The following is a 25,146-nucleotide window of genomic DNA, read 5'->3' as shown; positions in this document are numbered from 1 at the left end:
GCACACATGAAGGCTGAATCCTGGATTCAAAGCCTTGACCTCAGAACAGTTAGGTCAACGTGATAACCTTGTTTTCCAAGCAAATTTAAATTGTCCTGTCAAAGTGTTCAAGGTAACATGAGAAAAAAAATGTTATTACAATGTGAGCTAAAAGGAACTTCCTCTTTTGTTCTCCTTTGAGGTTAGACGGCGGAGCTTCTCATTGTCTTGCTTACTTGGTTAGGGTCGTTTTTAAAGCCGTTTTAAGATTTACAAAATGCCTGTTAAGACTCACTTCGCTGCCTCCTTTGTGCAATTTTAAAAGAAAGCTAAGTAGTAAAGTTAAGATGACCATCATCTGTGTGTGTGGGTCTGTATTGTCAATACTCTTATTACACACCGTGTGTGTGTGCGTGTGTGTGAATGTGAGAGAGAGAGTATTTTATTGTATAGTATTGCACATGTTTATCAGCATGTAAGTGTTTGAATGACTGCAATGTGTAAGTGTGCATTGTCTGTGTTTATGTTGTGAATGAATATGTCAGAGAAAGAAATTGTAAATTCAGTATGAGTAAGTTAGCTGTGTGTGTGTGTTGTGTGTGGTGTGTATGTGTGTGTGAGAAAGAAAGAGATTTATGTCAATGTCTTATTTATATGTTTTTAGTTAAACTGCACATTGGAGACTGGTGAAACGCAATTTCAAACTTCTGTGGTAACCCTGTTACATAGGATTTTTGACAATAAAGTAAACTTGAACTTGAACCTCTGGACTCTGCTGATAATTCACAGTGTATTTGGTGAGTTGAATTTTGTGTTCAATAAATGTCTTTATTTTTTTTGGGTTTGGGAGCAGACGGAGCAATAACTAAACAAACGTGATAACCTTGTTCACCAAGTAATCTTTATCATCAATATGTTGCATTGGGCTTAAATTGTACTGTCAAAAGTGTGTAAGGTAACATGAGTGAGCTAAAAGGATCTTCCTCTTTTGTTCTCCTTTGAGGTTAGAAGGCGGAGCTTCTCATTGTCTTGCTTGCTTGGTTAGGGTCGTTCTTAAAGCCATTTTAAGATTTAAGTGTCTTGTTATGACTGACTTCGCTGCCACCTTTGTGCAATTTTAAAAGAAAGCTAAGTAGTAAAGTTAAGATGACCACCATCTGTCACCTCTGGACTCTGCTGATAATTCACAGTGTATTTGGTGAGTTGAATTTTGTGTTCAATAAATGTCTTTATTTTTTTGGGTTTGGGAGCAGACGGAGCAATAATTAAATTTGGTGTAAGAGAGAATAGACAGAATAAGGATAACAATAGCAATCACAAAAGAACACTAGCATTTGTATGGTATTCAATTTCTTTTAACGTGTAAGAAACCTTCAGATTTTTTTCGGGAGACTTTACAACTAGCATATTATTCAACGGAGGCTGATTCAGTCGGTAGTTGCAGAATCAATATTTGCACTTGTGCTTTGTAATTTCCATCACATTAGTTGTTTAGCTGGATGTTGGGAATCACATTGTCCACTGCGACGAAAGCCTCCAATGGGAGAGGAGCTAGTGGAGTGATTTTGTGCTATTTTGCCTGACTTGGTTTGACTTGTTTTCATTTCCAGTCCATCTTCTTGATTTTTTGTTTTTGTTTGTTTTTGTCCAAGTATGTGGGGACATTCAATTCCTAGAGAGGCAGGAGGGTGATTCAGTGGACTTTCCATGTGCCATCAAACCCCGGAGCCCCTCTCCATTCGGCTTCTACATGAAGCGCGCGTGGCTGCATCCCGGCGAAGTGCTTTTCAAATACACCCGCACCGAGGCAGATGTGAAAGACCCCGCCGACATACATCGCCTGGCGGTCAGAGGTGAACCCAACAACCATTCCCTGACCGTCACTTTATCTGATCTGAGAGCCAACGACACTGACCGCTACTATTGTGAGTTTGTGGTCGACAACCGGTCTGAGGACGAATTTGTGCCGGGAGACACAGAATTTTTCCTCCTGGTTAATCCCGGTGAGTGACCTTTGTGTATTTCACAGAATCAGTTTTTGATTGGTTGGTTTTCAATCAACAATTGACATATGTATGACTATTTCACTGACAACATGACCCCAAATATCCTTTTTACGAAAATCGCAAACACCTGAATTAATTGTATTAATGGTAGCATTGGTGAAAACGTTTTTGGTTGCACATCTGGAAGCACCGACAACTACCGAGTACCACTGAGTCTAAGTTTGTACCCCCTCCCCGGTGGATCAGTGGGCATCGGGCGCATTCATGTATGCGTGGGGGGCTCGGCCGTTGTCTCCTGTCTCCCCCCAAATGGCGAGGACCTTCCGGTGGAGGGCGTGAGGTTGATGCGGCGAAGAGGCCAAGCTCCTGTGGAGCTGCTTTACCACTCCCAGCGGCACCTGGTCGATGGGCCCACCACCACCTCCTCACGATTCCAGTTGTGGTCGGCCCCGGGCCCCTGGGGCTTCACGTACAACCTAACCCTGCGACATCTACAGCCTGAGGATAGCGGCCTGTACAGCTGCCAGCTCCTCCTTCGGGGCCGCCACGATATTAGCTCCTCGCTCCATATGAGACAAGCTGTCTTTGTTTCTGTCGAAGGTAGGTGATGGCGCAGCAGGACCTGATCTTCACAACAATGACAAATTAACAACCTCTAAATGATGATCAAAATAACACTTTTACATCCAGTGGAACTTCCAGCGTCCAACAAAATCTGCGCAATCATATTGGCTTCAGCCAGGCTGTTGCTCTAAAAAACATCTTTGTCACCATAAGGATACCCCCCAATCTGGTCCAGCCCCCCCCAACCCTACTCAGTTGACCCCACTGTATGCACGCCCCTGCAAATTAGTTAACAGATACAAACAGTTTTTCGGGAACATTCTAGCTCGCAGTATCTTGACGTTGAAGGTTTCACGGGCCTGTCAATCCATTTGGACGGCTCTGGGTGATTTCAATCTATGATCTGTTTAAATTCAACTCATCTTCTAACCCTAATCATCGGGAAACAGCTGAAACCTCATCATCTTCAAACTAGGAAGGAAATGAATGGTCGGCTTCTGCAATTCCACTGAACTCTTTGTACTCCTAACCACCTTTTTTGTTGTTGCAATCAACATGCATGTGATTACTTCATCGGGGTTGGTTGCAAAATCTAAAAGCTTCTTTTGCCTTCTTTTTTCCCCAGGAGGGTCATGTGGGTGCCCCAGCTACCGGACTCTACTGTATGCTCTGTCCTCGGCCGTGTTGGTCCTTCTAGTGTTCCTCGCTTTAATACTCATCTACTATGTGAGTTGAGATTTGTTGATGTCGTGAGGGGCAGAGGTGGGGAAAAATACTCGCTGATTGTCTTAGAGGAAAAAAAACCTACTGGTTTAACTCTTGTTCAAGTATAATGGTAGAAGTCTCTGAAATGTACATTAAGGGGGAATTTGCATTTTCCTCCTAAAATATTTGCTGCTGTTGATTGGACATAATGCCCTTTTTAATAATATGGCAAAATGAAAAAAAATTATATGAGTGCAATGTGTTTACATTTGGCAACATTTCCCCGCAAATAGCGTTAACACCTGCTTGTTGTCAGGGCGGCGCCGGTTCCTCTTCCGCCGCCAACCGCAGATCTTTCACAACTGCGTTGCTTGTTTCCTCACATGCATGGGCGAGAATTCAGATTTTTTTTTTTTCGCAAAGGAAATAAATTGTTTACACATTTCACTGATTTGGTTTTCAGAAACGAGCACACAGCCGTGCCGCCTCACGCCCTGCGGCACCCATCTACGAAGAGATGTCAGGGCTGAAGACCCTCAGCGCTAAGATGGACGACATTGAAGTGTCAGAATATCACAACAACAAAGTGAATAGAAGCTCCCCGGGAAACCATTACGAAACTCCCATTCGGTCAGCTTTCTAAATATCACTGGCTTCTTCTTAGTTCACAAAATTGATCTGAATTGGTTATGAACTTTGTAGTTTTATGTTTATTTTTTTATTAACCCTACTTAGGTATTACCAATGTTGTTAGTTTGGGAGAATTTCAGTATACATTTTAAATTGGGTGCACAGGTAACTTTTTATTCAGTGTTTTATTTAGTGTCTTGTCTATTTGAGTTTTATTTCATTTACGATTTTATTTTATTTCAATGTGTACCGCACTTCGGTCAACATTTGTAGTTTGAAAGTGTAATCAGAAATAAACACGACTTTTTTCCGAGAAATAATCAACCTTTGATTCCACATTAATAATTATTATCAATAAAGTGCAATTAATATTAAGTCAACTGAAAATGTCATCACATGACCAAACCCAGAAAACAATACTACTTAATTTATACTGCACATTTTACAATAGCTGTAGCTGTAACACAGCGGCTTTCATTCAAAATAAAACTACACGAGAGTAAAAACAGTAAAGTAAAACAAAATAATGACAGTAGTAGTTTTCAAATAAATTAGAAAAATGACCTAACATTTAAGCGACTGGCTGACTCCAAAATGAAACTTAACAGTAGCTGAGATGTAACAGTGAGTGGTTGTTACCTGAGCAACTGTGATGTCATTTTCACTCGACAGCAGGTGTCAAAATGGATGCCCTTGGATGGTTGGTAGATTTTGCTGCTCTATGCCTGTTACGCAAAGGTAATATAGATCAGAATGTTGTTTAATGAACACACAAGGCCATGTAGAAAACACAATATGGTAAATAAACAAAATTCAATAGAAAAAGTTAAATATAATTGAGTTGTACATAGAATGATTCCCACACATACCACTAGAGGGAGCCTAGTATCATTAGTGGTCCCAATAGCATTCACTTTGTATGTCGATAGGATAAACAAAAGACAACAAGACATCAAATAACAGCCAAGACAATGTCATTTTAATTCATATTATCCGAAAAAAGATCCATAGTCGAAATGGAAACATTTTTTTTTCCCGGTGCATGTCTTAACAATCACATTCTATGAGGAGAAAAAGGAACAACATTTAAAAAGCCACAACTTTGTAATTCAGTTACAGACATTTTTCCATTATTTGTGTGTGTGTTAAAGTATATAGAGAAAGGCAAAGTCCCCCCCCAACCCCTCATATGATCCCTCCCTCAAAAGACAAACAAACAAAAAGCAAGTCACGGGCTTCTTCTCAGGCCCACCCACAGTGCTTTAAGCAGAAGGACAAGCGCTCATTGGTTAAGAAGGGTTCCACAGCATGGTGACGTCAAAAGGGTTAGCTAACACGAGACAACGACATGAGCACATTTAGTCAAAGAAGAAGCCGACATGAAACCCTGAACCCTTCCCACTTTTGTGCATAGATCATGATCCTTTCGCTTGAAATCTCTCTGTTGCTTGAAAAGTGTCACGCGGACACACGGAGAGATGATTGAGAACATCCTGCACTCACAAACTAACAAACAAAACAAACGAGTTTCCATTGATCCTTGTTTTTAAATGTAAAGCAATCTCTACGTAAGATTTCACATGTAAAGCACTTTTTTTTTTTTTTTTTACTTCTCAATATTCAAAGTTGATTCTCAGTCTTATTTGGTAAATATGTCGCTTGCTACAATATAAACATGTTGTTGTCGTCATGGTTTTGAGAGTCCCCGAAAAAAGCTTCAGTGCTTGCTTGGGAGAAGCAAAAAAAAAATTATAAAAAAAATAATAATAATAAAAAGGGGGGGGAAAAATGATGGCGGTGTTGGGAAGTTGGAATTTCTGGCCTTCCTGAGACAAAATTCATGAATGTTTCGACAACAAGTGTGCAAGAAAGCGAGCAAACGAAGGAACGAGGGCCGAGCTTGAAATATGACGACAACACTGATCGATCCCAGAGTTCTGAAAGTAGCATACATATCCTCATTTTGCAAGGTTTTCATGTCCATATTCCACGGAAGAGGATTTGCTTATTAAAACACAACATTCCTGTCATAGTAATTCCTACTTTCTTTGAAGGTGACACAAATGAAATGCTTGTAAACGACAGGAACACAAATGATAGGCACCTCTGAAATGACCCCGCCTCCCTTTTCTTCCCAATTCTTCTTGATGCTACACTAGTCAATCAATCCTTCTACACCTAGCTATGGCCTTGCCTCTTTGTCTTGATTTATTTTATTTTTTTAATTTATATTTTACATTTTTTTGAAAACTTTTTTACCTTATTCAAACAAAATGGTGCAATACTCAATGATAACCCCGCATCGGGATTACTCCACAATAAAAGCCACTATAAGGTAGATCAACTTTTTTTTGTACAGATAGAATGAAAACAAACAAATTCCTTGAGTAAACATGTACACGTGAATTGTCACCGTCGCCCCTCCCGTACTTTTTGACTACGATTAGCTGAGTGAGGGGCACAAGACACTCAGTGCAACATTAGAAGAGAACCAGACCAAAAAAAAAAAAAATAATACACAGTTTCTGGCACACATTCAAACATCCGTCGCATACAACCGTAGCTGATGCTTGCAGTTTTTTTTCTCTCTCTGAAAGATTCACTTAACGAAAAAACATTTGCATCGTCTACATGTTAGCTGGTAGACGAGAGAGAGTTAGAGAGACCTTTACTGACTTCACTTCACATTACATTATTGGCGCTCCATTACCAAGGAGTATTTGGGCCAGTCTCGAGGAAAAAAGAAAAAAAGGATAACCCAAGTCATGGTAATTCAAAAGGCTTCTTCAAAGTTGTGTTTGATTCCGGAAAAGTTTATGAAAACCTATTCACAAATTAGTTGCAATACCCAAGAGCATTGTATCTACTATTTACAAAAATTTTATGAAAATGTTTCACCTTTCCAATAATAAACTTCTAATTTTACATAATTTGTATTCTTTCAAGGTATCTTTCAAGGAGAGTGAAGTCATGATCTTGCAAGAATAAAGTCCTAATGACAATACTGAGAATACAATTTTGAAACAAAAAAAAAACAAAATCAAGAATTAATTTGGTTTAAAAAAAAAAAAAGTGCTAATTCTTGTTTTAGTGTAAAATCCGCAGTTCTTGGCCCAAATACTCATTCGTACTCCGTAGTTCAAGTATTCAAGTTCAATATAGTATATTTTTTGTTATTTTTTGATATGTGATTTTTCTTTTTTAAATTAAATTAGCAAATGCTGGAGGGCAGATTAATGAACAAACACGCACGCACGCGCACACACACGACAGTACACTGGCTTTGACGTGTACTGCATGGTGTGGTTGAAAAGCAGAACGTGCTGAATGGGTGATCAAGTAGTCGTTTACAACCAAATTGCTTCCTTCGTATATTTGCGTGCACGTGCGTGTGTCTGGGGGGAAAATACATATTGCTCATCTTCATTTCAATCTTGCAGACACAAATAAAACATTTTCGAGGCTACCATCCGAGGTGTTGATGCACATGTATACAAAGTATATACACGTAAAGTACATTTTGTGTGTATATATATATATATGCAACTGTTTATATGTATATTGTATGTACTGCTATGGAGTAGAGAGCTGTGGAGAGGAGAGCCTCTCGATGCTGGTGCAGCATGGGAAAGCCCCTTTTGACTTTCTGGGCGTGGTACTGGTGGACTATTGGGTCTGTCTGAGCTTTTTGGATCAAGGCAGTTTTACAGAAACAGGCAATAGTGATTTTTGCTCGTGTGCTGCAGGACGCAGTGTCCTGAAAGGTAGCCTTTGTCCCCACCCACTTTTTTTTTCCTTCTTGATTTAAGACTGTGTACCTCTCACCCACTCCAATACAGTGGAAATGGACTTTTCAACATCGGGCCTGCTTTGAGCAGGATGTCGACACAAAACGATAATCAGATAAATACAGCGTCCACAATGAAAACAAATCAAATCCATTGAAATAAAAGGCACCCCAGTCGTGTGTCTACTTGTTTGTGGTGTTAGCAGAACGTGACGACCGGAGACGTTTCAGCTAGAAGTGCAGAGCTTGAACATATCATAGATCTTTTTTTTTTTTTTCTCATTTACATTTTTTTAAGCTTTTTTTTTCTTTACTATTTTTATGTCAAACTTCATAAAAATGATGTTAAAATGTGATTTGTACGTTTTGTTTTTTTTGGTTTTAAAAAAATATGTACCCGGGATTACCCATCATCAACTGTGCACTGAAGCAAACTGATACTCTCCCCCCCTGCGCTATGTTAAACAAAAAACAAACTAAACATTTGTCATTTCAGGGTGTGATGCCGCTGCCCCCCCCCAACTTCCCCTTTCAAAAGGGAACACAAGTGCTCTATTCAGCAAATTGAAGTTGGCACAGTACATTGGCGTCTTTTTGTTGCGTGAGGTGTGTGTACAAGGAAACTAAGGACAGGCGTGGAGAGCGAGCTGCATGGTGGTGCTCGGTGTCCCCCCCCCCCTACCCTGAGATCAAGTCTGGACACAAGCCTTTGATAAAATCTTCCCACTCCACTTTAGGGACAGTGTCTAGAGAAAATGGCGGCCGTAGTGAAGTTCACAGTAGGGGTGGGAGCAGTGCTGGAGTGGCGGCGTGCTTGTTAAGGGCCCCGGATTCTCGTCTTTTGCATAGAAACAGATACAAGGGGCCCTCTGTGCCTCAGGGGCGGGGCGGGGGGGTTACTGGATGTGGCCGGTGTTGAGGGGGTCACAATGGGCAACCTGTGGGCAGGTGGAGCAGCTTGGATGAAAAGAATGAAAAACACCCCCAGATCTGGAAGTACTACAGAATACTGTCCAACACAAAAGCATGATGAGCTCCAAAAAGCAATAGACAATCAATAGTATTTCTCCTTGTTTTGCATTCATTACACAGGATGAGCACACTCTGAGCAAAAATGTTTCTGCATATGAACAGTGAGAGGCTCTTTAGTATGCATCGTGGACACAAAACAACAACGAGAGACAATCCAGAAATATGACTAGTAGATCTTCCAGCTAAAGTGATCTTTGCGTTTGAACAACTGAGAAGGGTTGGTCTGGTTTATTGCCAGACGTTGCCCGGGGGGAGGAAGTGCTGCTGTCGGACACCTGGGCGGGGGGCGGGACGGCGGACCACAGCGAAGAGGCACTCAGTGGACGCCCCCCTACGCTACTCGCCCCACAACCCGATGACCACCCACGCTCGGTCTCCAGAGTGAGCAAGGCTTGGACATTTTGGAGTAACAGTGATATTCACTTGAAGAATTGTTCACGTTGCGTTTTCCCTTCGTCAGAGCTTTTGTCTTGTTTTGATTTCTTTATTGAGTCGAAGCCACAAGCTCCTCATAAGTGCTGTGATAAGAAGCCTCGTAGGTCTACTGCATTGGGAGAACTTACCCTCAGGCGCCCCTCCACCCTTTTTTTTTTTTTTATTTGGTATTGTGCCAGACACCCAGAGGCGTCCAATGGGATTCAGTCTCTTGTTGGCTGTCGGTGCGGCACGCAGATAGGAAGTGTGCATCAAAAGTCCAAACTGCTTCTTTGTTTTCCTCCACCTTGCACGGATTTTCTAATGGCGATGCGGAGGGAACCCCCCCCCCCAAAACGACAACAACAACAACAACAACAAAAAGGTCTTTCAAGTTCCAAAAACTGACCAGCTCTGCCAGGACAGACAGAGAGTTCTACGGTGTATATTGCACAATGTAAACCGTCACGTTCAAAAGAGTTAAAGCCGCGTCCTCTCTCCTTTTCCCTGCGATGACACTTCCAGAAACGGTGTAGAAGATTCCACAAAGCACCAGCAAGCAAACTGGAGGTGACCGCGAGGATCTCGTCAGTGATTGGGCGCCGCCGCAGTTGCTCAGAGCTTATATGTTAGGGGACGGACATCAGAACAATGAACCAGCTGTCCGGCGTTCAAGGAGAAGTGAAGAGTCCGAGGAGCTGGGCCTTTCGAAGAGTTTTACACCAGTCGCTGGCTCAAGAGGTCAAAAACTGTGCAAGGTTCCATCTGCTTCTTCAGTTTATCAACAACAACAAAAAAAAAGGCGGTTTGGAAAGGACCTGGTGAGCACTTAAGGCTAATATTAGTGCTGAGAAACAAAGAGTAACGAGTTAAGGTCATCCAACCACATCATTGGCCAAGGGCATGCTGGGAATGGTCGCTTGAGAGTCTTTTTCTTTTTTTTGTCAGGGATGATTCTTCTTGGAGGGAAAAGGTAGATGGCAGCTTTGATTGCTTCTCCTAAAAAAAAAAAGACTCAAAAAGGTTTCTTTGTGTCGTGCTTGAGTTTTTTTAGGTTGCAAAAGAATAGGAATAAAAAGTAACATAAAAGAAACAGAAGGCAGGTCGAGCCTTCCGTTTCCCATTTCACAGTTGCAGAAAGTTGTCAAATGGTGTTGATTATCGCCACATGATTTGCTTGGGTTTTGCTCCTGTTGGTACAACATCCATGTCGTGGTGGTGCTGCATCCATCGTACCTGTGGCATCCTTCTACATGGACTCCCCACTCAGCAGGTCACCAGGCAGCAGGGTATTAATGGGGGTGGGGCTCCCGATCACACGTGCGTCCTCCCCGCTCGGAGGCCCCCACAGGCTGGAGTATTGGGGCACTGCCCCCCAAAGCAGGTCGCCTCCGCTGGCCTTGCCGCCGCCTCCTCCTCCACCACCGCCGCCGGTGCTCCACTGGCCCATGGAGTGTGACGCCGCAGCCCCGCCCATTCGATTCTGATTGGTTCCGGGGTTGGCCTGCCAGCTGGTGGTGTTGTTTGAGGCCAGCGACTGGCCTTGTGCAAAGAAGCGGTTCACCTCCTCCTCGCCAGCAAACTCCGCCAGGATGGTGGTGTTACCTAGCACACACCTGACACAAAACACAGCACGGCTCAACCAAATCATCCCGACCGCCTTTGGGTGTCATATTTCCATACAGCTTGGAACACTTACATGTGCAGAGACTTCTGAGCCTTGGCGGCCTCGTCCTTGGAGCTGTAGCGCACCACGGCGTTCCCTTGGGTCAGGTTGAGGTGGAATGTGATCAAGGGGCCGTGCTGCATGCACAGGGTCCGCAGAGTCGAGCCGTCGATCTGTAGAGCCAGCAAAGGAGGTTAGAGGACGTGGCCACTGAAGTCACATGATGTCGATACTCAAACTCACACAGCATCCATTTTGAGTAAAGTTTAAACAACCAGATCATCAATTCAACTTGAACTGAGTCTTCAAATAAAGAGCACACTTACTTGAGGTGTGAGATTTCTCAGCACCAGCCAGCTGCTGGTTCTGTTGGAGCTGTCTGTACTCCAGGTGGTCCCCTCTGTTAAAATAAGGACAGAAGATATTTGAAACTCATACTTTCAGAAACATTCTCAAAAATGAAATATCAAATTTCCTATGAAATTGTGATTATTTTTATTTTGTTACCGGAAAGGGCCGCTCATCCAAACATTGCTTCTAAAGGGCACAGGTGACGCACAAAGCAGTTTAAAGAAAACAATGAGGCCTCTTTGAGAGGCGGTAAACCTCAAGATGTCAGTTCAGCAGGGTATGCGCAACAAGATAAGCCATCAATAGAGAGCAGATGTAATCTTCATTCTATTTGGTTAAACATTTCCAAGTCATCAAGGATTTGATCGATATTTCCCCCTGTGACAATATTTATACCCACCAGAGGAGTAAGAGCCACTCCAGCCTTGGGCCAGACCCAGTGAGTTTCCCCCCCAGGTAGAGGAAGGTTTGGTGTTGGTAAGGCCCGGTGGGGGTCGGGACGGGGCAGCGGAGCCGCGTGGGCCTTGAGGGACTTTCCACAGCTCGTGGGTGAGGGAGGCTTGATTCTGGGTTATGGACCCCGTGGACCAGGTGGACTTCACATCAGACAATTTACCTATGACAGAACAAAGAGAAATTAGGTCAGTGTTTTATTTCAGCATCACTTCTTGAATTGTGAATTCCTTGGAAGCCCCAAAAAAAAAAATCATACGGAAACTGCTAACTGACATTTCCTTTTTGTGGTCGGCAAAGGTGCAGCTGCTTGTTGGGGAAGTGAGTAAAATGTTGTGGTCGAGACAGCAAGCAACTTACAGGACGCACACAATGTTACGGTGGCACGCCATCATTTCTGTACCGCCATGATGTCATTTACCAGTCAAGATGGCGTAGTGTCATTGGCTGTGCTGATTAGATTAGTCTTATCTTGTGTCTCTTTGTACCTCCATTCCTGTCACGCAGAAGGTATCTGTTAACGTCATGGATGTTAGTGTTGATGGTGGGACCGCTGGGGACGCTTCCAGGGGTCATATTGGGGTCATTCTCCGGGTCAATATTCTGAAGGCCCTTCCAGGGCACGCCTGGGCAGAATTCTGAAGATGCAAAACAAAGTATATTGTCACAAATATTGTGAGGAAGAGCACTGCTATTCATTTGTTGTTGTCCTCACCTGGGGGCCAGTTAATGTTGGTCCCGTTGGTGATCTTTTCATTGGGGTTCTTGCCTTGGCCCCAGCTGTCTGGGGGTACCAAGGAGCTGGCGGGGGAGTCCGAGCTGGACATCAGATTGTATGGGCTGTAGGAATCCTCCAGCTGTGAGGGCTTCCCAGGGGGCCCCAGGGTAGAGGCGGCAGATATGGCACCTAGCAAAACAACATGTAGAATGACTTAAATCCATATTTTTTATGTCTTACTAAGCTAGGAATGTTAGACTCACCGTGTTTGTTGAGGTTGTTCTCCAGGTTTGAGGTGTTGCCGCCGAGGCTGTCCATGGAGTTGGAGTGCGTCCACTGGGACAGGCGGGACTGGGGCTGAGGGGGCTCCTTCAGAGACAGACCCCCAACCTCGATGCAGTTTACATTCATGTTTGGATTCAGTCCAGCTGCACACACAGGTAACAAGGATTGAAAAACATGCATGCATTTCAATGATTATTTCATATTGAGCATATTTATACTGTCGTATTTAAGACTGCACTGGTTACTATTTAAAGAAATAGGTCAGCTAAATGCGGATTGTGTTTTAGCTCAGCTGCTGCAGCTAAGGCAACAACCTCTTCACCGAAAGCAATTATCTCTATTTATTGTTCCATTTTATTGGCAGGGAGCAGCCAAAAGTTATAGCTGCGTTGACAAACCCCAACTTGTCGCTACCATAGTAACCAAGGCTCTTGCCAAATTGACAGCGCTTCAGTAAACACAGATCTTAATTGCGCTCTGTTAAAGACTCACAAAGAGGGTAGGTGCTGTAGGCGTTGGGTGAAGACAGCGGCTCTTTGGTGTGCAGTGTGTCGGCCAGGCCCGGAGCGTGATGTGGGCCTGCGAAAGAGTCCAGGGTTGATTTTGCAGATCCGGGGCCTCCGGTGGGGCCACCGGGGGCATGCAGACCAGCTTGGGAGGAGGAAGAGGAGGCGGAATGAGAGGGAAGCTGCTGCTGCTGCTTCATCAACAGCGCCTGGTAGAGCTGACGCTGGTGCTGCTGGATCTGCTGCTGCATGTTGGTGATTGTGCGTGCGACCTACAAGTGGATAGACATAGAGCAGTTGGGGGGGGGGGGAAATTAAAGTGGCAAATATTAATAGTGCAAATAAACATTGCCAACACAAGTACTGTTGTAACAATGATACATTATCCACTCAAGTTGCTGTACTGAATTGATTTTGCAGTCAGGTCATGCAGTCATACTCCACAAGCGGGTCACATTGATCATCACAGGATTTTGTGCAGCATTGACTCACTTGCTGCTCTTGTTGTCGAATGGGACCGGAAACGTTACGTTGCGCCTGCATCATCTGCTGCTGGATTTGTAAACGCTGGTATGCCTGGATAAAAAAAAGAGGAACAAAAACCACACGATATAAGTTGTTCAATTGATTGTTTCATGACTCCCTTGTCGAATCGGAAATGTAAAGTCAATCTATCAATCAAAATAGTGACTCACCATTTGCAGTTGCTGAAGTTGGTACAACAGGGTCATTTGTTGAGGGTTTATTGGCGAGGTTAAAAGTGCAGGGTTCAGACCAATGTTTTTTGCTGCAAATTGCAAGAGCTGTGCTTGGACCTGCAAGTAAACCAATGAGCTGTTGTGATTCATGAGTAAAAAATAAAAGCAGCCTAAAATATGACAGAATGGACATCTACTACATACTCCAATGCACAAGGAAGAAATATTTCCACATGTAGATTTCATAAGATTCATTTCTTAATGGTAGAGTCTTCGTACCTGAGGGGAGAGAAACTGAGGCACTTGAGCACGTAGACTAGGCATGGAGGAGCTCAGAGGTGGCACTGGTGGCTGAGGAGGCTGCTGCTGCTGCTGCTGCATGGCCCGGCTTTGTGCTGCTCCACTGTTGCCAAACATTCCACTGGGTATCTGGGTACAACAATGGATGGATGGATGAATCCATCCAGCAAGATATTCACTCTAACCTTTGACTTTGTGCACACAAAATTGTATCGAAATGTTGCAAACAATACCTGTCTGTTGTTCAAGTTTTGCATGGCCAGCCCCGAGTTGCCCGGTCCCAGACCCTGCCCAGGAAGGCTACTGTTGGCCAGGGGGAGCTTCAGGTTGGGGGAAGGCATAAATGGTGATGGGGGGGCGTCGTCGGAAAGAACGCCATCCTGGAATTGAGCGGTGATAAAGGTGACAAATAGTGATAAGAGTGAGCAAAGACGAGCGAGTGACATTTTTCAAAGCCTCCAGCTTGCTACCTTGTCAAGGTAAGCGTTGCGGTCGGAGGGATCTTTAGAGAGCAGGGATGGTCGACACACCAGTGGCTTGTTCAGGCCGTTGCTGTAATCGGACATGCCCATTGTACGCTTGTCCAGGTCAGTCTTCTTTTCCAGTAGAGCACCTGAGAGGGAGATAACGGTAACAATATTAGGAATATACGTACCTACAGAGGTACACCATTCAGAAAATGTGAACTCACTCATGGCCTGGTCAAGATTCATGTTGTTGCTCTTCAATGCCTCCTCAGCAGGATCTCTCTGTAACAGGGATTCCATCAGTTCCTCGAACAGTAAACAAACCCTTAGCCTTCAAGAAGGCTTATTGATTATGAATGTCAGTCTAAATATTTGTAGAATAAATGACGCATACCGGAAAACCCATGTCAGTGAGCTGTTTGATGAGACGATTCATGATCCAGGTCTCATCTGGTTTGTTAATCATCTTGCCCTGAGGACACAAAAGTCAAACATGTTTTAAAAAAAAAATCTCATGATCAATGTGTGCACACATAAGCATATTTCTTTCAAATGTAGACCTTGCTTGGGCCCTTCTTGGGTCCATTGCCCCAGGAATTGCAAGAGGAGCTACTGTCTAGCGAGGTGGGGCTGCTCCACATGTCCCCGTCCTCAGTGTCCCACTGGCCTGTAGACATGCCCATTTCGTCCCCTCCGTTCCCCCAGCTGTCTTGCATAGGTTTGGGACCTAATGAAAAAAAACAAAAAAAAACAAGGGTGGGGTTGAAAACGAATACTCGAGAAAATAATTCCAAATGAGCACAGTGGGCAGTTTTGAGTTTGACCACTGGATGGCAATGTTTTCATTTCCACACACTGCTCATGAATAGTAACTCAATGCAGCACTTGGTTTCAAAAACCTTCCAAGAAGACCAGAACCCAAAAAGTCACCACTAAGGTGACATTCATTTACCAGGCTTGCAGGGTGCAGCACAGGAGGGTCCATTTGTCCTCCCGTAAGGTCCAGCCGGCTCATGAACACCATCTCCCCATCCGCTGAAACCGCCTGACGGTTTGCCCCAAGCAGACGTGCCGTTGTCCACAGCTGATGTTGGAGCTGCAGGCTCCCCCCAAGCAGGCTCTGACTTAGGCTGAACACTGGGGAGCTCTCCCCATCCTGGAAAACAGATAGGGGCATTTCCTGAAAAGGTAATTGATATTCCAGAGCAATCCCGAATGCCATCACGATCAAGAAAACTAATTGTTAACAGTTTTATTGTCCCTGGAATTAAATTTAATATTAACGATGCCCTTCAAATACTCATTTTATACTTATAAATGCAGTCCAACTGGTTAACAGCGGGGGGCAATAGTGTCACTCAATCAAAAAGTGAGAAGTTAGTTATGTAGTAAAAGCACTGACGTCTTTTATGCATATATATGCCGCCTTGACACATTTGAACTGTGCAATAAATTAAAATAACTGGACAGACTTAATTATGAATATGTGTCATTAAGACTAACCACTTATGAATCACCGCAAAAGAATTATTAGAAGAAGGAATAATGCTTGGAATACCTAACAATTCTTGACGATAATGGTTTTAATGAGAATTTAGTCACGCCATCTGATAATGACTGAAATAGATGTACTTATTTAAAACCAGTTTTGAACTACTTCCATGTATTGAGACCATACAAGAAAGTCCATATATGGTTTGTTTACCTGGGTTAGCAAGGGGAGGTCGACTCTGGGGGCCGGCACCAGGGTGTGGGGCACAAGTGTTGGGTGGCCCATAGTTGTTTCCATGATGCTGATGTTGGAGATGGCTTGGAACGTTGGCATGGTGAGGATGGTGGTGCATTGGGTGGCCGTGGTGGTGATTGTTGTTGCCAGGGCCAACGGGGTGATTGTTATTGTTGGACGTGATCATGCCACCGTTCTTAATGGGAGGTGGGCCGCTGTTGCCTGGATTATTATTGGGATTATTGCGATCCCACATATTGACAGTCTTGCTGTATGTGCCAGGATCTCCCCAGGTGGATGTTCCATCATCAATCTCCATCTTCCTACGGATAGAGGGAGGGGAGGGCTCCTCCCAACCTGTAGATTCCAGGCCTTGGTCCTGTTTGCTGCCACTGCTCCAGCCGGAGGTGTTCTGTTTGACAGAACCAGGACCTCCCCAAGAACCAATGCTACCCCCTCCTCCACTGCCAGTGCTGCTGCCACTGCTTTCGGTGGTCTTGGAGGAGCCCCAGGTGCCCTGCACTGGACCATTGGCACGGGATGTTTCTCCCCATGTGCCGCCACTTACAGAAGACGAAGTAAGTTTAGCACCTCCTCGAATTGCCTCTCTCGGATTATCCTTCCATCTCCCATTACCTCCATTGCCTCCTTCTCCTTCCCACATGCTGCTGGGGGAGCCATTGTTCTTGCGCTCTGGTTCTCCCCAGTCTCTCGTGCTAGAACTGTTGGCACCGCTATTACTATTTCCCCAACCACGGGAGCTAAGCGGGCCCTCCCCCCAATTATTGGACTGGCTTTTTGTCATGTCACTGTCCCAGCTTGGTGACTTGTCCTCAGAGCCCCAAGATGTCATGCCTACATTTTTAGGTCCGCTGGGGTCTCCCCAGCCACTGGTAGTGCCGTTGGTGGGTTCTTTCTGTGAATGCGGGGCATCGCCCCATCCCGAGGAAGTCTCAACTGGCGGAGGTGGAGGGGCTCCCCAGCCCGATGATCCTTCACTCTCATGTTTTCCATCAGATCCATGCCTCGGATTGGTACCCATGTTGGGGTTGACGGTACCGCCATTGGTGCACACGGATCCACTGTTAGAACTAGAGCTTTCAAATGTGTCTGAGCTGCTGTTGCTTTTGCCATCATCAGAGTTGGCTTCCTCCATCTCCCACACCGTGTGCTGTCGGATAGGAGTCTGTCCCCAACCGGTGTTACTGAGCACCCGAGGGTCCAGGTCTTGTCGGGGTAACACAGGGGTATAATCCATGCTTGAGGACCTATCTCTGTGGTGAGAATGCCCATCTCTACTGTCCCCACTACCTTCGCTGGCTGGGGCAGCTCCAGCCTGCTTACCCCATGATCCAAGTTGTTGCTCTTGACCAGAACCTGTAACGACAGGATCAACAGAGTCCCAGCCTTTTGATGCATCTCCACCTCCTGAGGATTTCCCCCAGTCACCCCAGCCACCACTTCCATTACTGCCGCCACCCCCGCTTCCTTGTCGGCCCCAAGCGGAGAGGCCTGCGGGGGGAGCTGCGTCCCAGCCAGAGTCTTTGGGGGAGTCAGATGCCTTAGTTTCACTGCTACCCCATACAGAGCTGCCTGTTGTGTCTTCATTGAGTTGGGATGATTCAGTTGGCGACTGACCTCCCCAGCCAGTTAAGCCGTGGAGAGGGCTCATTGGCTCCTGAGCTTGTTGCTTGGTGTGGTTTGGTCCATCAGTGTTAAGGTTAGTTTCCATATTGAAGGACAAGCCTGTGTTGGTTGAAGGGCGCTGCTGTTCATTTTCATTAGCACCAACCATGCTAACCCAACCTCCGCCACAAGTGCTTGTGCCTCCAAGGCTCCCGTTGCCAATGTTTCCATTGCCTGGTGGGTGAGATGAGGGGGAGACCCCATTTGGGCCAATAACACCACCGCCGCCCTCTTGACCGAGAACAGGCCACGCTGATGGGTTGGCACTGGGATTAAGATTCAAGTTAAAACCGGGTGAGCCCCAATGATTAGGCGTGCCTCCTCGCCCTCCGTTCATTCCATCTTGTTTGGCATCTGAGCCCCAACCTCTGTTACTGGACAATGTGTTGGCAGACCCAGGTCCTGTCATCATGTTATTGTTTGATTTGAGGGATGTGTAGTGGGCCGGCTGGCCTGTGGCACCTGTGGCCATACTCAGAAAAGTATTACCGACGGTAGTGACAGCGCTGACGTCTGTGCTGTAGCTAGCTGAGCCCAAGGGGCATTCTGGTGCTGCAGGATGGCCGGGGTCACTGCTGCGGCTAATAGAGGGCCAAGCTTCAGTGTCACTTCCGTCAATTTTTCCTTGATTCCAGTTGTTGGCACCCGAAGTGCTGTCTGAATGCGAGGATGCTCCCCAATGGCAAATCTGGGCAATAGGGCCACTCCTGGGGGATATGTCTAAAGGGGAAAGAAACAAAGTGGGGTTAGGGTCGATTAAAACAAATGGTGTGATAAAGAGAACACCCATAAAAAAATGAGAACACCCATAGGGCGTGTTCAAACCAGAGTTCTTCTTTTTCCCTCTCTCGTCTTTTCTACCTTTTAAAACATATTCTTTCCTTACGCTTGAGCTGCCCTAATCTGTTATTACACAGTGACCATCTCTCTCTGTCTATACCATTTTCATCATGCTTTGTGTGCCCTCCCTCTTTCCTTGTGCAGTTAATTTTTCTCCTTCCTCAAACACCCAGCACAGTAGAGGCACATCTGTCTCCATCGTGGTTTTGTTAGCTGGGGCCTGAAAGGAAAGCCCAAGTGGAACGCTGCACATTTATCGGAATGAAGCCAAAATGGCTTATCATCCATCACAGCTAGCACTCCTACTCCACCCCCAAAACAATATGAACTAAAGGAAATTCTTTTCCCGAGTGTCTACAATACACGTCTCGCCCTCTGCATAGAACAGCAAGTCTATGAGCGGGATTTAAAAAAAAAAAATGGGACAATTCCTCCAAACAATTAATCTAATTTATATTCTACTGCACACACAAAAAAAAATGTAATTTGCCCCAAGTGCACCCCATCAGCTACTAATTGATCGAATCAGTGCTATAAAAGGGAAATTAATCAATCCGTGACGGGTAATCAATGATGTTGTTAATTCAAGAAGCGGAGCAAAAGAAAAGCTATTGATCCAGAATGCACACACCCAAGGCACAAGCCAGTCAGATAGTCTTCAAACAATACAAATTCCCATCATTAATCTAACTAACACAGGCCAAGCAACCATTTGAAGAGGGAATTCCACCATGGAGAGAACAAAGAATATGCATTATTAATTATAACCATTTAAAAATCTATATTAAGCTGATGGACAAGCGGTATAGAAAATGGATGGAACATCAAACCGTACATGTCAATTTTTTCTCTTATTTGTGTGCGTTTGTTTGCTTTTAAGCTCCAGTACAACACACAAGAAAGCATCTGGGAATGCAGTTGTCGCCTCCAAACATTTATCTTTATTTCTCAGGCAGCTTTATCGCACAAGGTCATCAGGCTGATGATGGTCTCTGCATATTCCCTAATGCTGGCATGCATGCAATCACTTGCACAAAGGAAAAAAAGCAATCCGTTATTAGATTTGTAAACATATGGGCTTGTGAGCCAAAGGGGTTTTCTCTACCATATGACATGTTTATGTGGAAAATAAAAGGTGTTTAAAGAAACGGACCACAAAAGCAGTCAACATGTCCGAATCAACTTCAATTACAGATTTGATGCTTAACGGGCTGCTTCTCTACTGAAAGCAAATAAGACAACCACACAGATGGTCTTTTCAATTACCAACCGGAGAAGCTTACACGAGGAGACGGTATCATTAATGGCTACTGATGTTACGACAGTCTTTGATCAGTCAGCACTATCTTTAGAGCAGCATATTTTATTAGTCTTGAAATACAGCAAACACACTAAAGATCCGGCCTCAGGAGAGTGTTAGTTGGGTTCACTCCCAAACCTTCGGGGTATTTTGTGTATACTCTTGCTTTTTTTTTTTCTTGTAGTCTTTTAAAATTGGGTCACATAAATTGATCGTAATTTGTAAGGGCCAGATACTATGCGGATCTGACATTAAGACTTTATGAGCTATATTTTGGTAACCCTGTTAAAACTGGTATTGGCCCCATATACAAATATTTATATTTTATTATTTTGAATTTCAATGATCATTTATATGACTGTATTTAGCATCTTTACACTGCTATTATTTAACCCTTAAAATTAATGTTGTATAGTTTAATTTTTGTGTGTGGTTTTTTGGCCCAGTGTAAAATACAATATATACAAAATAAACTATAATAAAGTACAATATTAGTGCAAAATAAAGCATTTGGTTAAAAAAAGCAAGAATGTGTTAATGTTGTGTAAGTAATAAAATATCAATTAGCATAATAATGCTTTTTATTCTATTGTGCCTACCAATATAATAATAAATTAATGGCGTTATAAGGCTATGGGATAACATATATAGCAGCATATTTTTCCTTCACCGCAAACTGCCAAATTAATTTGCTGCAACTCCCGCTCCTGACATTCCAATCAAAAAGTCTGCCAGTGTTAAATTATTTCTATCCATTATATGTAATGACACAGTAAATGCAGTGTTGTTTCATTGTCAAACCAGCTCATTCATCAATTATGATTTTTAAAAAAAATAATCGAAAACAAAGCGCCCATTTTACTTCTGCTCATACACCCAAATGGTAACAAAGCTGCTTGTTTGCATGCATGAATGTGCAAGTCTGTGCATGACAACTGCCAACAATCTGGACCTAAGCTTAGGTGGTGAAGGGCTCCGATAATTAAAAGACTTTTGGTGCATTACAACAATACGTATACATGCAATGAAGATAAACGGCAACACTGCAATCTGGATGGCAACAGCCTGCAAATTCAAGCAGGAGATTAATTCTGACAAGACAAGGTGTCAGGATAAAAATGGGCATGTTGCCAAGAATTAAATGCCACTCAAATGAAATGGAAGGAGGTGTGACAGTGATCGGGAGAGCGGGGTGGTGCGGCGAGAACATCCAGAGGGGGCAGGGGGTCGATTACTTGCGATAGAAAGCAAAAACAAAGCCACCAGCACAACTCTTTAGTTACTGTGAGGATGTATCGAGTAAAATATACGTTAGCGATGTGTGTTGTGTAGCAGGAGTAGAATGGACATTTAGTAGTCTTTTGTAATCTAATGGGTCTGATCCATTACTCTTTGAGGAGCGTTTAGAGCCCTACTTGGACCAGAGGAGGCATACGCTTGTTTTTGTTTCGGAAGCGGTGGTGGTGGGGAAAAGTCATACGAGGATATAAAACTCATCAGTCATGTCTGTTTACCGCTGCTGGGCAAAGGAAAAAAAAAATAGCACAGTGCAATGGTGTCTTCTCAGGTTTCACTGATGGTGACTGGATTAATGAAGTCACCCGGGGATTTACTTGTGTGCCCTGAGTGTGTGAGCAAAACAGGCCAATAAAAACCACCAAGTTTTTGTTTTAAAAACCAGAGTACTCTTGGGGTTATTTGATATATTGTGTAGATTTAAAAATCTAAATTTGTCCTTTTTTTAAAAAAACAAAGTATGGCAGAATAGAGCTGGGATAGGCTCACACACTCAAAAGCAGAAAAGAAACTAGATGGGAAATTACACGACATGTGTCCGGAATCCCCCGTTACAAAAAAAGCTGATTTCAACCAGATATATATCCACACTAACATTAGCTACCCAAACAATAGAGCCGAGGGTCCTTAAAGCACCACATGCGTCACCCCGCCTACCCCAAAACAGCTGTTGGTCTGAAGTTCCCACAAGTCTTAAAAGACCCCCACTCCAGCACCTGCTGCTGGGCAAGGCAGTCTGGCCTGGACTATTGAATGATCCCCAGTCAGCTGGATAGACCAAGATGTCAAAGTGGCAAAAGGGTGGGGGGGGCGCGGCGGACGAATAGCCTTGAATCTATGGCGGGCTTCCCTTTCAGCTTTTAAAGCTGTTGTGTTGCATTTGGATCGCCAGTTGGAATATACACACACACACACACACACACACACACAACGTTGGCCTTTTTCATTGTGTCTGAAACCAACACAAAAGCTTTCTATCAACTGAGCTGTGTGTGTGTGTGTGTGTGTGTACATGTGTGTCAGCTGGCCTGCAAGGCAGACACGCATCTGAGGCGACACAACTAGGTCAGGCTAGATTTCCTCCAGCTGCACCCCCACAACACCGATGAGCCCGTTTGCGTACAAAGGCTGCTGCCACCTAAAACCGTCACCATAACCTCATCCAAATGCGCTGTCCAGTCCTGACGTGGTGCGGAAACACGGAGGTTAATGTATTCATCCACATGAGCTTTAGTGCTTAAGACCACGGGTTTTAAAACAGAGCCAAGGTTTAGGCTTTCTACTCTTGTGTCAACAATCCAAATTTAGCTGAGGGAAGCCTTTTACTTGAACCCGAGGCTTAGACAGGAAATATGAAAGCATATGTAAGTTATTATAAAACAAATCCTCACGAGACAAATCCTCAGGGCGTTTGTCACATACAGAAGAGCTGACTGCGGCTTGTTGACTAGCTAGCGGCTAGCCTCTAAAGAACAGCTGAAGGTGTTTGGATTTATTACTGAACAACTGGAAATGGTTTGCTTTGAAATTTTAAATTTCAAAACATAGCCAAGCTGCACAAAAACTGAATAATTCGCCGTCCGGGTTGGAATTCATAAACAAAATCAATCCGAATACATGGAGGGCTTTTAAAAAGGGCACAAACCTGAGAGTTGTTGGTCTGCAGTGAACTCTGCTGAGTTTGCGCTAACGCTGCTGGTACTTGTCGAGGACTGAGAGTAAGGTAACGAAGGTGACAATGAGGCCGGGAGAGCACCGAAGGCTCCCGCAGGCAGCGGCTGGCCTCTCTTCAGTAGCTGCTTGTGCTCGTGCTGCCGGAAGCGAGGGGGCACCTCTCGGGGTGGGTAGCGAGCGCCGGCAGAAGACGACGGGCACTGCGGCTGAGGGGCGATGGGATTGTGGAGCTGGCTGCCGCAGGAGGCGCGCTTGTCATTTCCACAAGACAATGAGGAGGAGAGTGGCAGCGTAGGGCTGGCGGGGTGGAGTGTGCAGGGACTGGGCTTAGTGGGAGCAGGCTCTGGCACTGGATGGATACCACCCACAAACACATAGATGGAAGACAGGCAGGAAGCAAGGTATTAATTGAAGCGTTAGGTCGCATACAGCAAACAGTTTGTAGCATTCTGCCTAATGTGTTAGCGTCAACCCGCGACCTCTACTACAAGCAGTTCCAAAGAACGCTTTGTTGATCTGATGGTAAACACTCAATGCGGGTCGTGTTTTGTATAGTCCCCAGACAGAAAGAGCATTTGACACGACAGCTGAGACTGCTTTCACTCAAGGGACGAATGTGCGAGTGCTTCGACTGAGGGAGAATGCCTTTGAAAACCAAAAGAGGGATAAGTATAACGCATCAGTCAAGTTCAAGAGTTTCAAGTCATCTGAGAGCCAAGCTTTAAGCGGCGATTGTGCTTGTTAGCAAAAAAAAGAATAACAGGCAAGATGGAGAAATGAATGGAGACGAGCAGCAATGACCAGGATGCATCTAAGGAAAATGTCAAGTACTTTAGACGTTGAGAGGAAAGACAAACGCCTCTTCTGTTGGTTTGCTTCAAACGTCTTTCGCGAGCACACGTTTCCCCCTGTGATTTTAAACCCGCATGCAGAGAGAGTGAGCTGCCTCCAGCAGTATCCGGCTGGCGGTCGGCCCGGAACTGCAGTCGCTGACGCACATCACTTGATTAAATTCTGCTCGGCCCGCCTGACAGTCCAGCGGCCAATGGGAATGCAGGAGAGTACCCCCCCCCCTCCTCCTCTCTTCTTCTTCCCTTGCATTTACAGCCAGCTCTTCTGTTTTTCCATCACAGCTACCCCATAACCCACCTGCTCTCCCGCTTTTGCTCTCTCTCCATCACCATTATTTTTGCCTTCTATCTGCCTCTGTGCCTTCATCCATCTTGATCCCGCCCACTGCTCTATGGTGCAGCAGACTGCAATGACGAAACAAGAAACCATGCAACCTTTTCGGGACTGAAAAACGTGCAAATCTTGTTATCACGCTTAGAGTTAACTTTGACCCAATGGGGAAATTTGATTCTCTTCCCATAATTTTTGCCATATTACAGATTACAAGTATCAGTATCTCTAAGAATCCATAATCTTCCCCTGGAAATTAACCAGTTGGAATATGTAAAGTGAAGAAGAAATAGTACCTGTGAGAATAACAGCTCCCCTCTGCCCTGATCAAATAGAAGTATATTAGCCAAGATATGTCTTTAGTTTGGAGGGAGACAGATTTTTTTTTTGTAATTCATGAGGGCTGGGTAATAGTTTTATAGCATCAAACAAAAGGCCACAAAGGGGAAAAAAAATGGAGAAGATGAGGGAAATCCCTCAGATGAGAGTGAAAGATTAAATGAGGAATGTAAAGCACTTTACACTTCCTGACGATGAATGGGAATGAGATTCCGCACAGTAAATTAAGCGTAATGCGTTTGAACCACATTGAAGGGATAAAATCCTCTAGTGGAGTCGCTAACAACGCCGTGGAGATACAAGACCTGTGTATTCTGGTACACTCCTTTTGTTGATTTGAGTCATTGTCTTGTTTATAATACAGCAGACTTGTAGGAATATTCATGCGCTACGGGCGGCTCAAGTCCCAAATCATAAATTAAACTTTAATAAATCATGAAGGCGCAGCAGCCTTCGACTGGTGTCTTGGAGTGCAACTAAACTACGATTATCGGTGTTTATTATCATACATTGCACGTTTTGTTATATGAAGAGATTACAGA

The 25,146-nt window shown here is 44.5% G+C and overlaps 2 protein-coding genes across 3 annotated transcripts in view; one reads left to right on the top strand and one right to left on the bottom strand.

Moving 5' to 3' along the window:
* The first annotated feature begins 1,004 nt into the window (after positions 1-1,004).
* On the top strand, positions 1,005-4,070 carry cd7al (cd7 antigen-like). Its single transcript, XM_049720845.1, has 5 exons — positions 1,005-1,177; positions 1,632-1,982; positions 2,232-2,585; positions 3,175-3,275; positions 3,718-4,070. Exons 1-5 carry the CDS (start codon positions 1,126-1,128, stop codon positions 3,895-3,897), a joined length of 1,038 nt encoding a protein of 345 aa, XP_049576802.1. The 5' UTR covers positions 1,005-1,125; the 3' UTR covers positions 3,898-4,070.
* Positions 4,071-4,841: 771 nt separating this feature from the next.
* tnrc6c2 (trinucleotide repeat containing adaptor 6C2) overlaps positions 4,842-25,146 on the bottom strand; it is a 32,539-nt gene continuing 12,234 nt past the window's right edge. The window contains exons 4-23 of one of the 2 annotated variants that reach the window (XM_049720825.2): positions 23,055-23,432; positions 16,267-18,693; positions 15,514-15,717; positions 15,122-15,288; positions 14,956-15,033; positions 14,786-14,843; positions 14,565-14,707; positions 14,328-14,474; positions 14,074-14,223; positions 13,792-13,911; positions 13,589-13,672; positions 13,239-13,368; positions 13,083-13,169; positions 12,569-12,733; positions 12,303-12,494; positions 12,076-12,225; positions 11,535-11,750; positions 11,110-11,183; positions 10,817-10,956; positions 4,842-10,733 (exon numbers count right to left, since the gene is read on the bottom strand). In XM_049720825.2, coding sequence (XP_049576782.1) covers positions 10,367-10,733; positions 10,817-10,956; positions 11,110-11,183; positions 11,535-11,750; positions 12,076-12,225; positions 12,303-12,494; positions 12,569-12,733; positions 13,083-13,169; positions 13,239-13,368; positions 13,589-13,672; positions 13,792-13,911; positions 14,074-14,223; positions 14,328-14,474; positions 14,565-14,707; positions 14,786-14,843; positions 14,956-15,033; positions 15,122-15,288; positions 15,514-15,717; positions 16,267-18,693; positions 23,055-23,432 — 5,477 coding nt within the window. In that variant the 3' untranslated portion in view covers positions 4,842-10,366. Of the gene's footprint in view, positions 10,734-10,816; positions 10,957-11,109; positions 11,184-11,534; positions 11,751-12,075; positions 12,226-12,302; positions 12,495-12,568; positions 12,734-13,082; positions 13,369-13,588; positions 13,673-13,791; positions 13,912-14,073; positions 14,224-14,327; positions 14,475-14,564; positions 14,708-14,785; positions 14,844-14,955; positions 15,034-15,121; positions 15,289-15,513; positions 15,718-16,266; positions 18,694-23,054; positions 23,433-25,146 lie in introns of both variants that reach the window. The other variant, XM_049720824.2, reaches the window with a different exon arrangement.

Source organism: Syngnathus scovelli, chromosome 5, assembly GCF_024217435.2.
Source record: "Syngnathus scovelli strain Florida chromosome 5, RoL_Ssco_1.2, whole genome shotgun sequence".
Taxonomy (NCBI): domain Eukaryota; kingdom Metazoa; phylum Chordata; class Actinopteri; order Syngnathiformes; family Syngnathidae; genus Syngnathus; species Syngnathus scovelli.
Note: the sequence above shows the minus strand (reverse complement) of the source record. Positions and strands in the feature narration are given on the sequence as shown.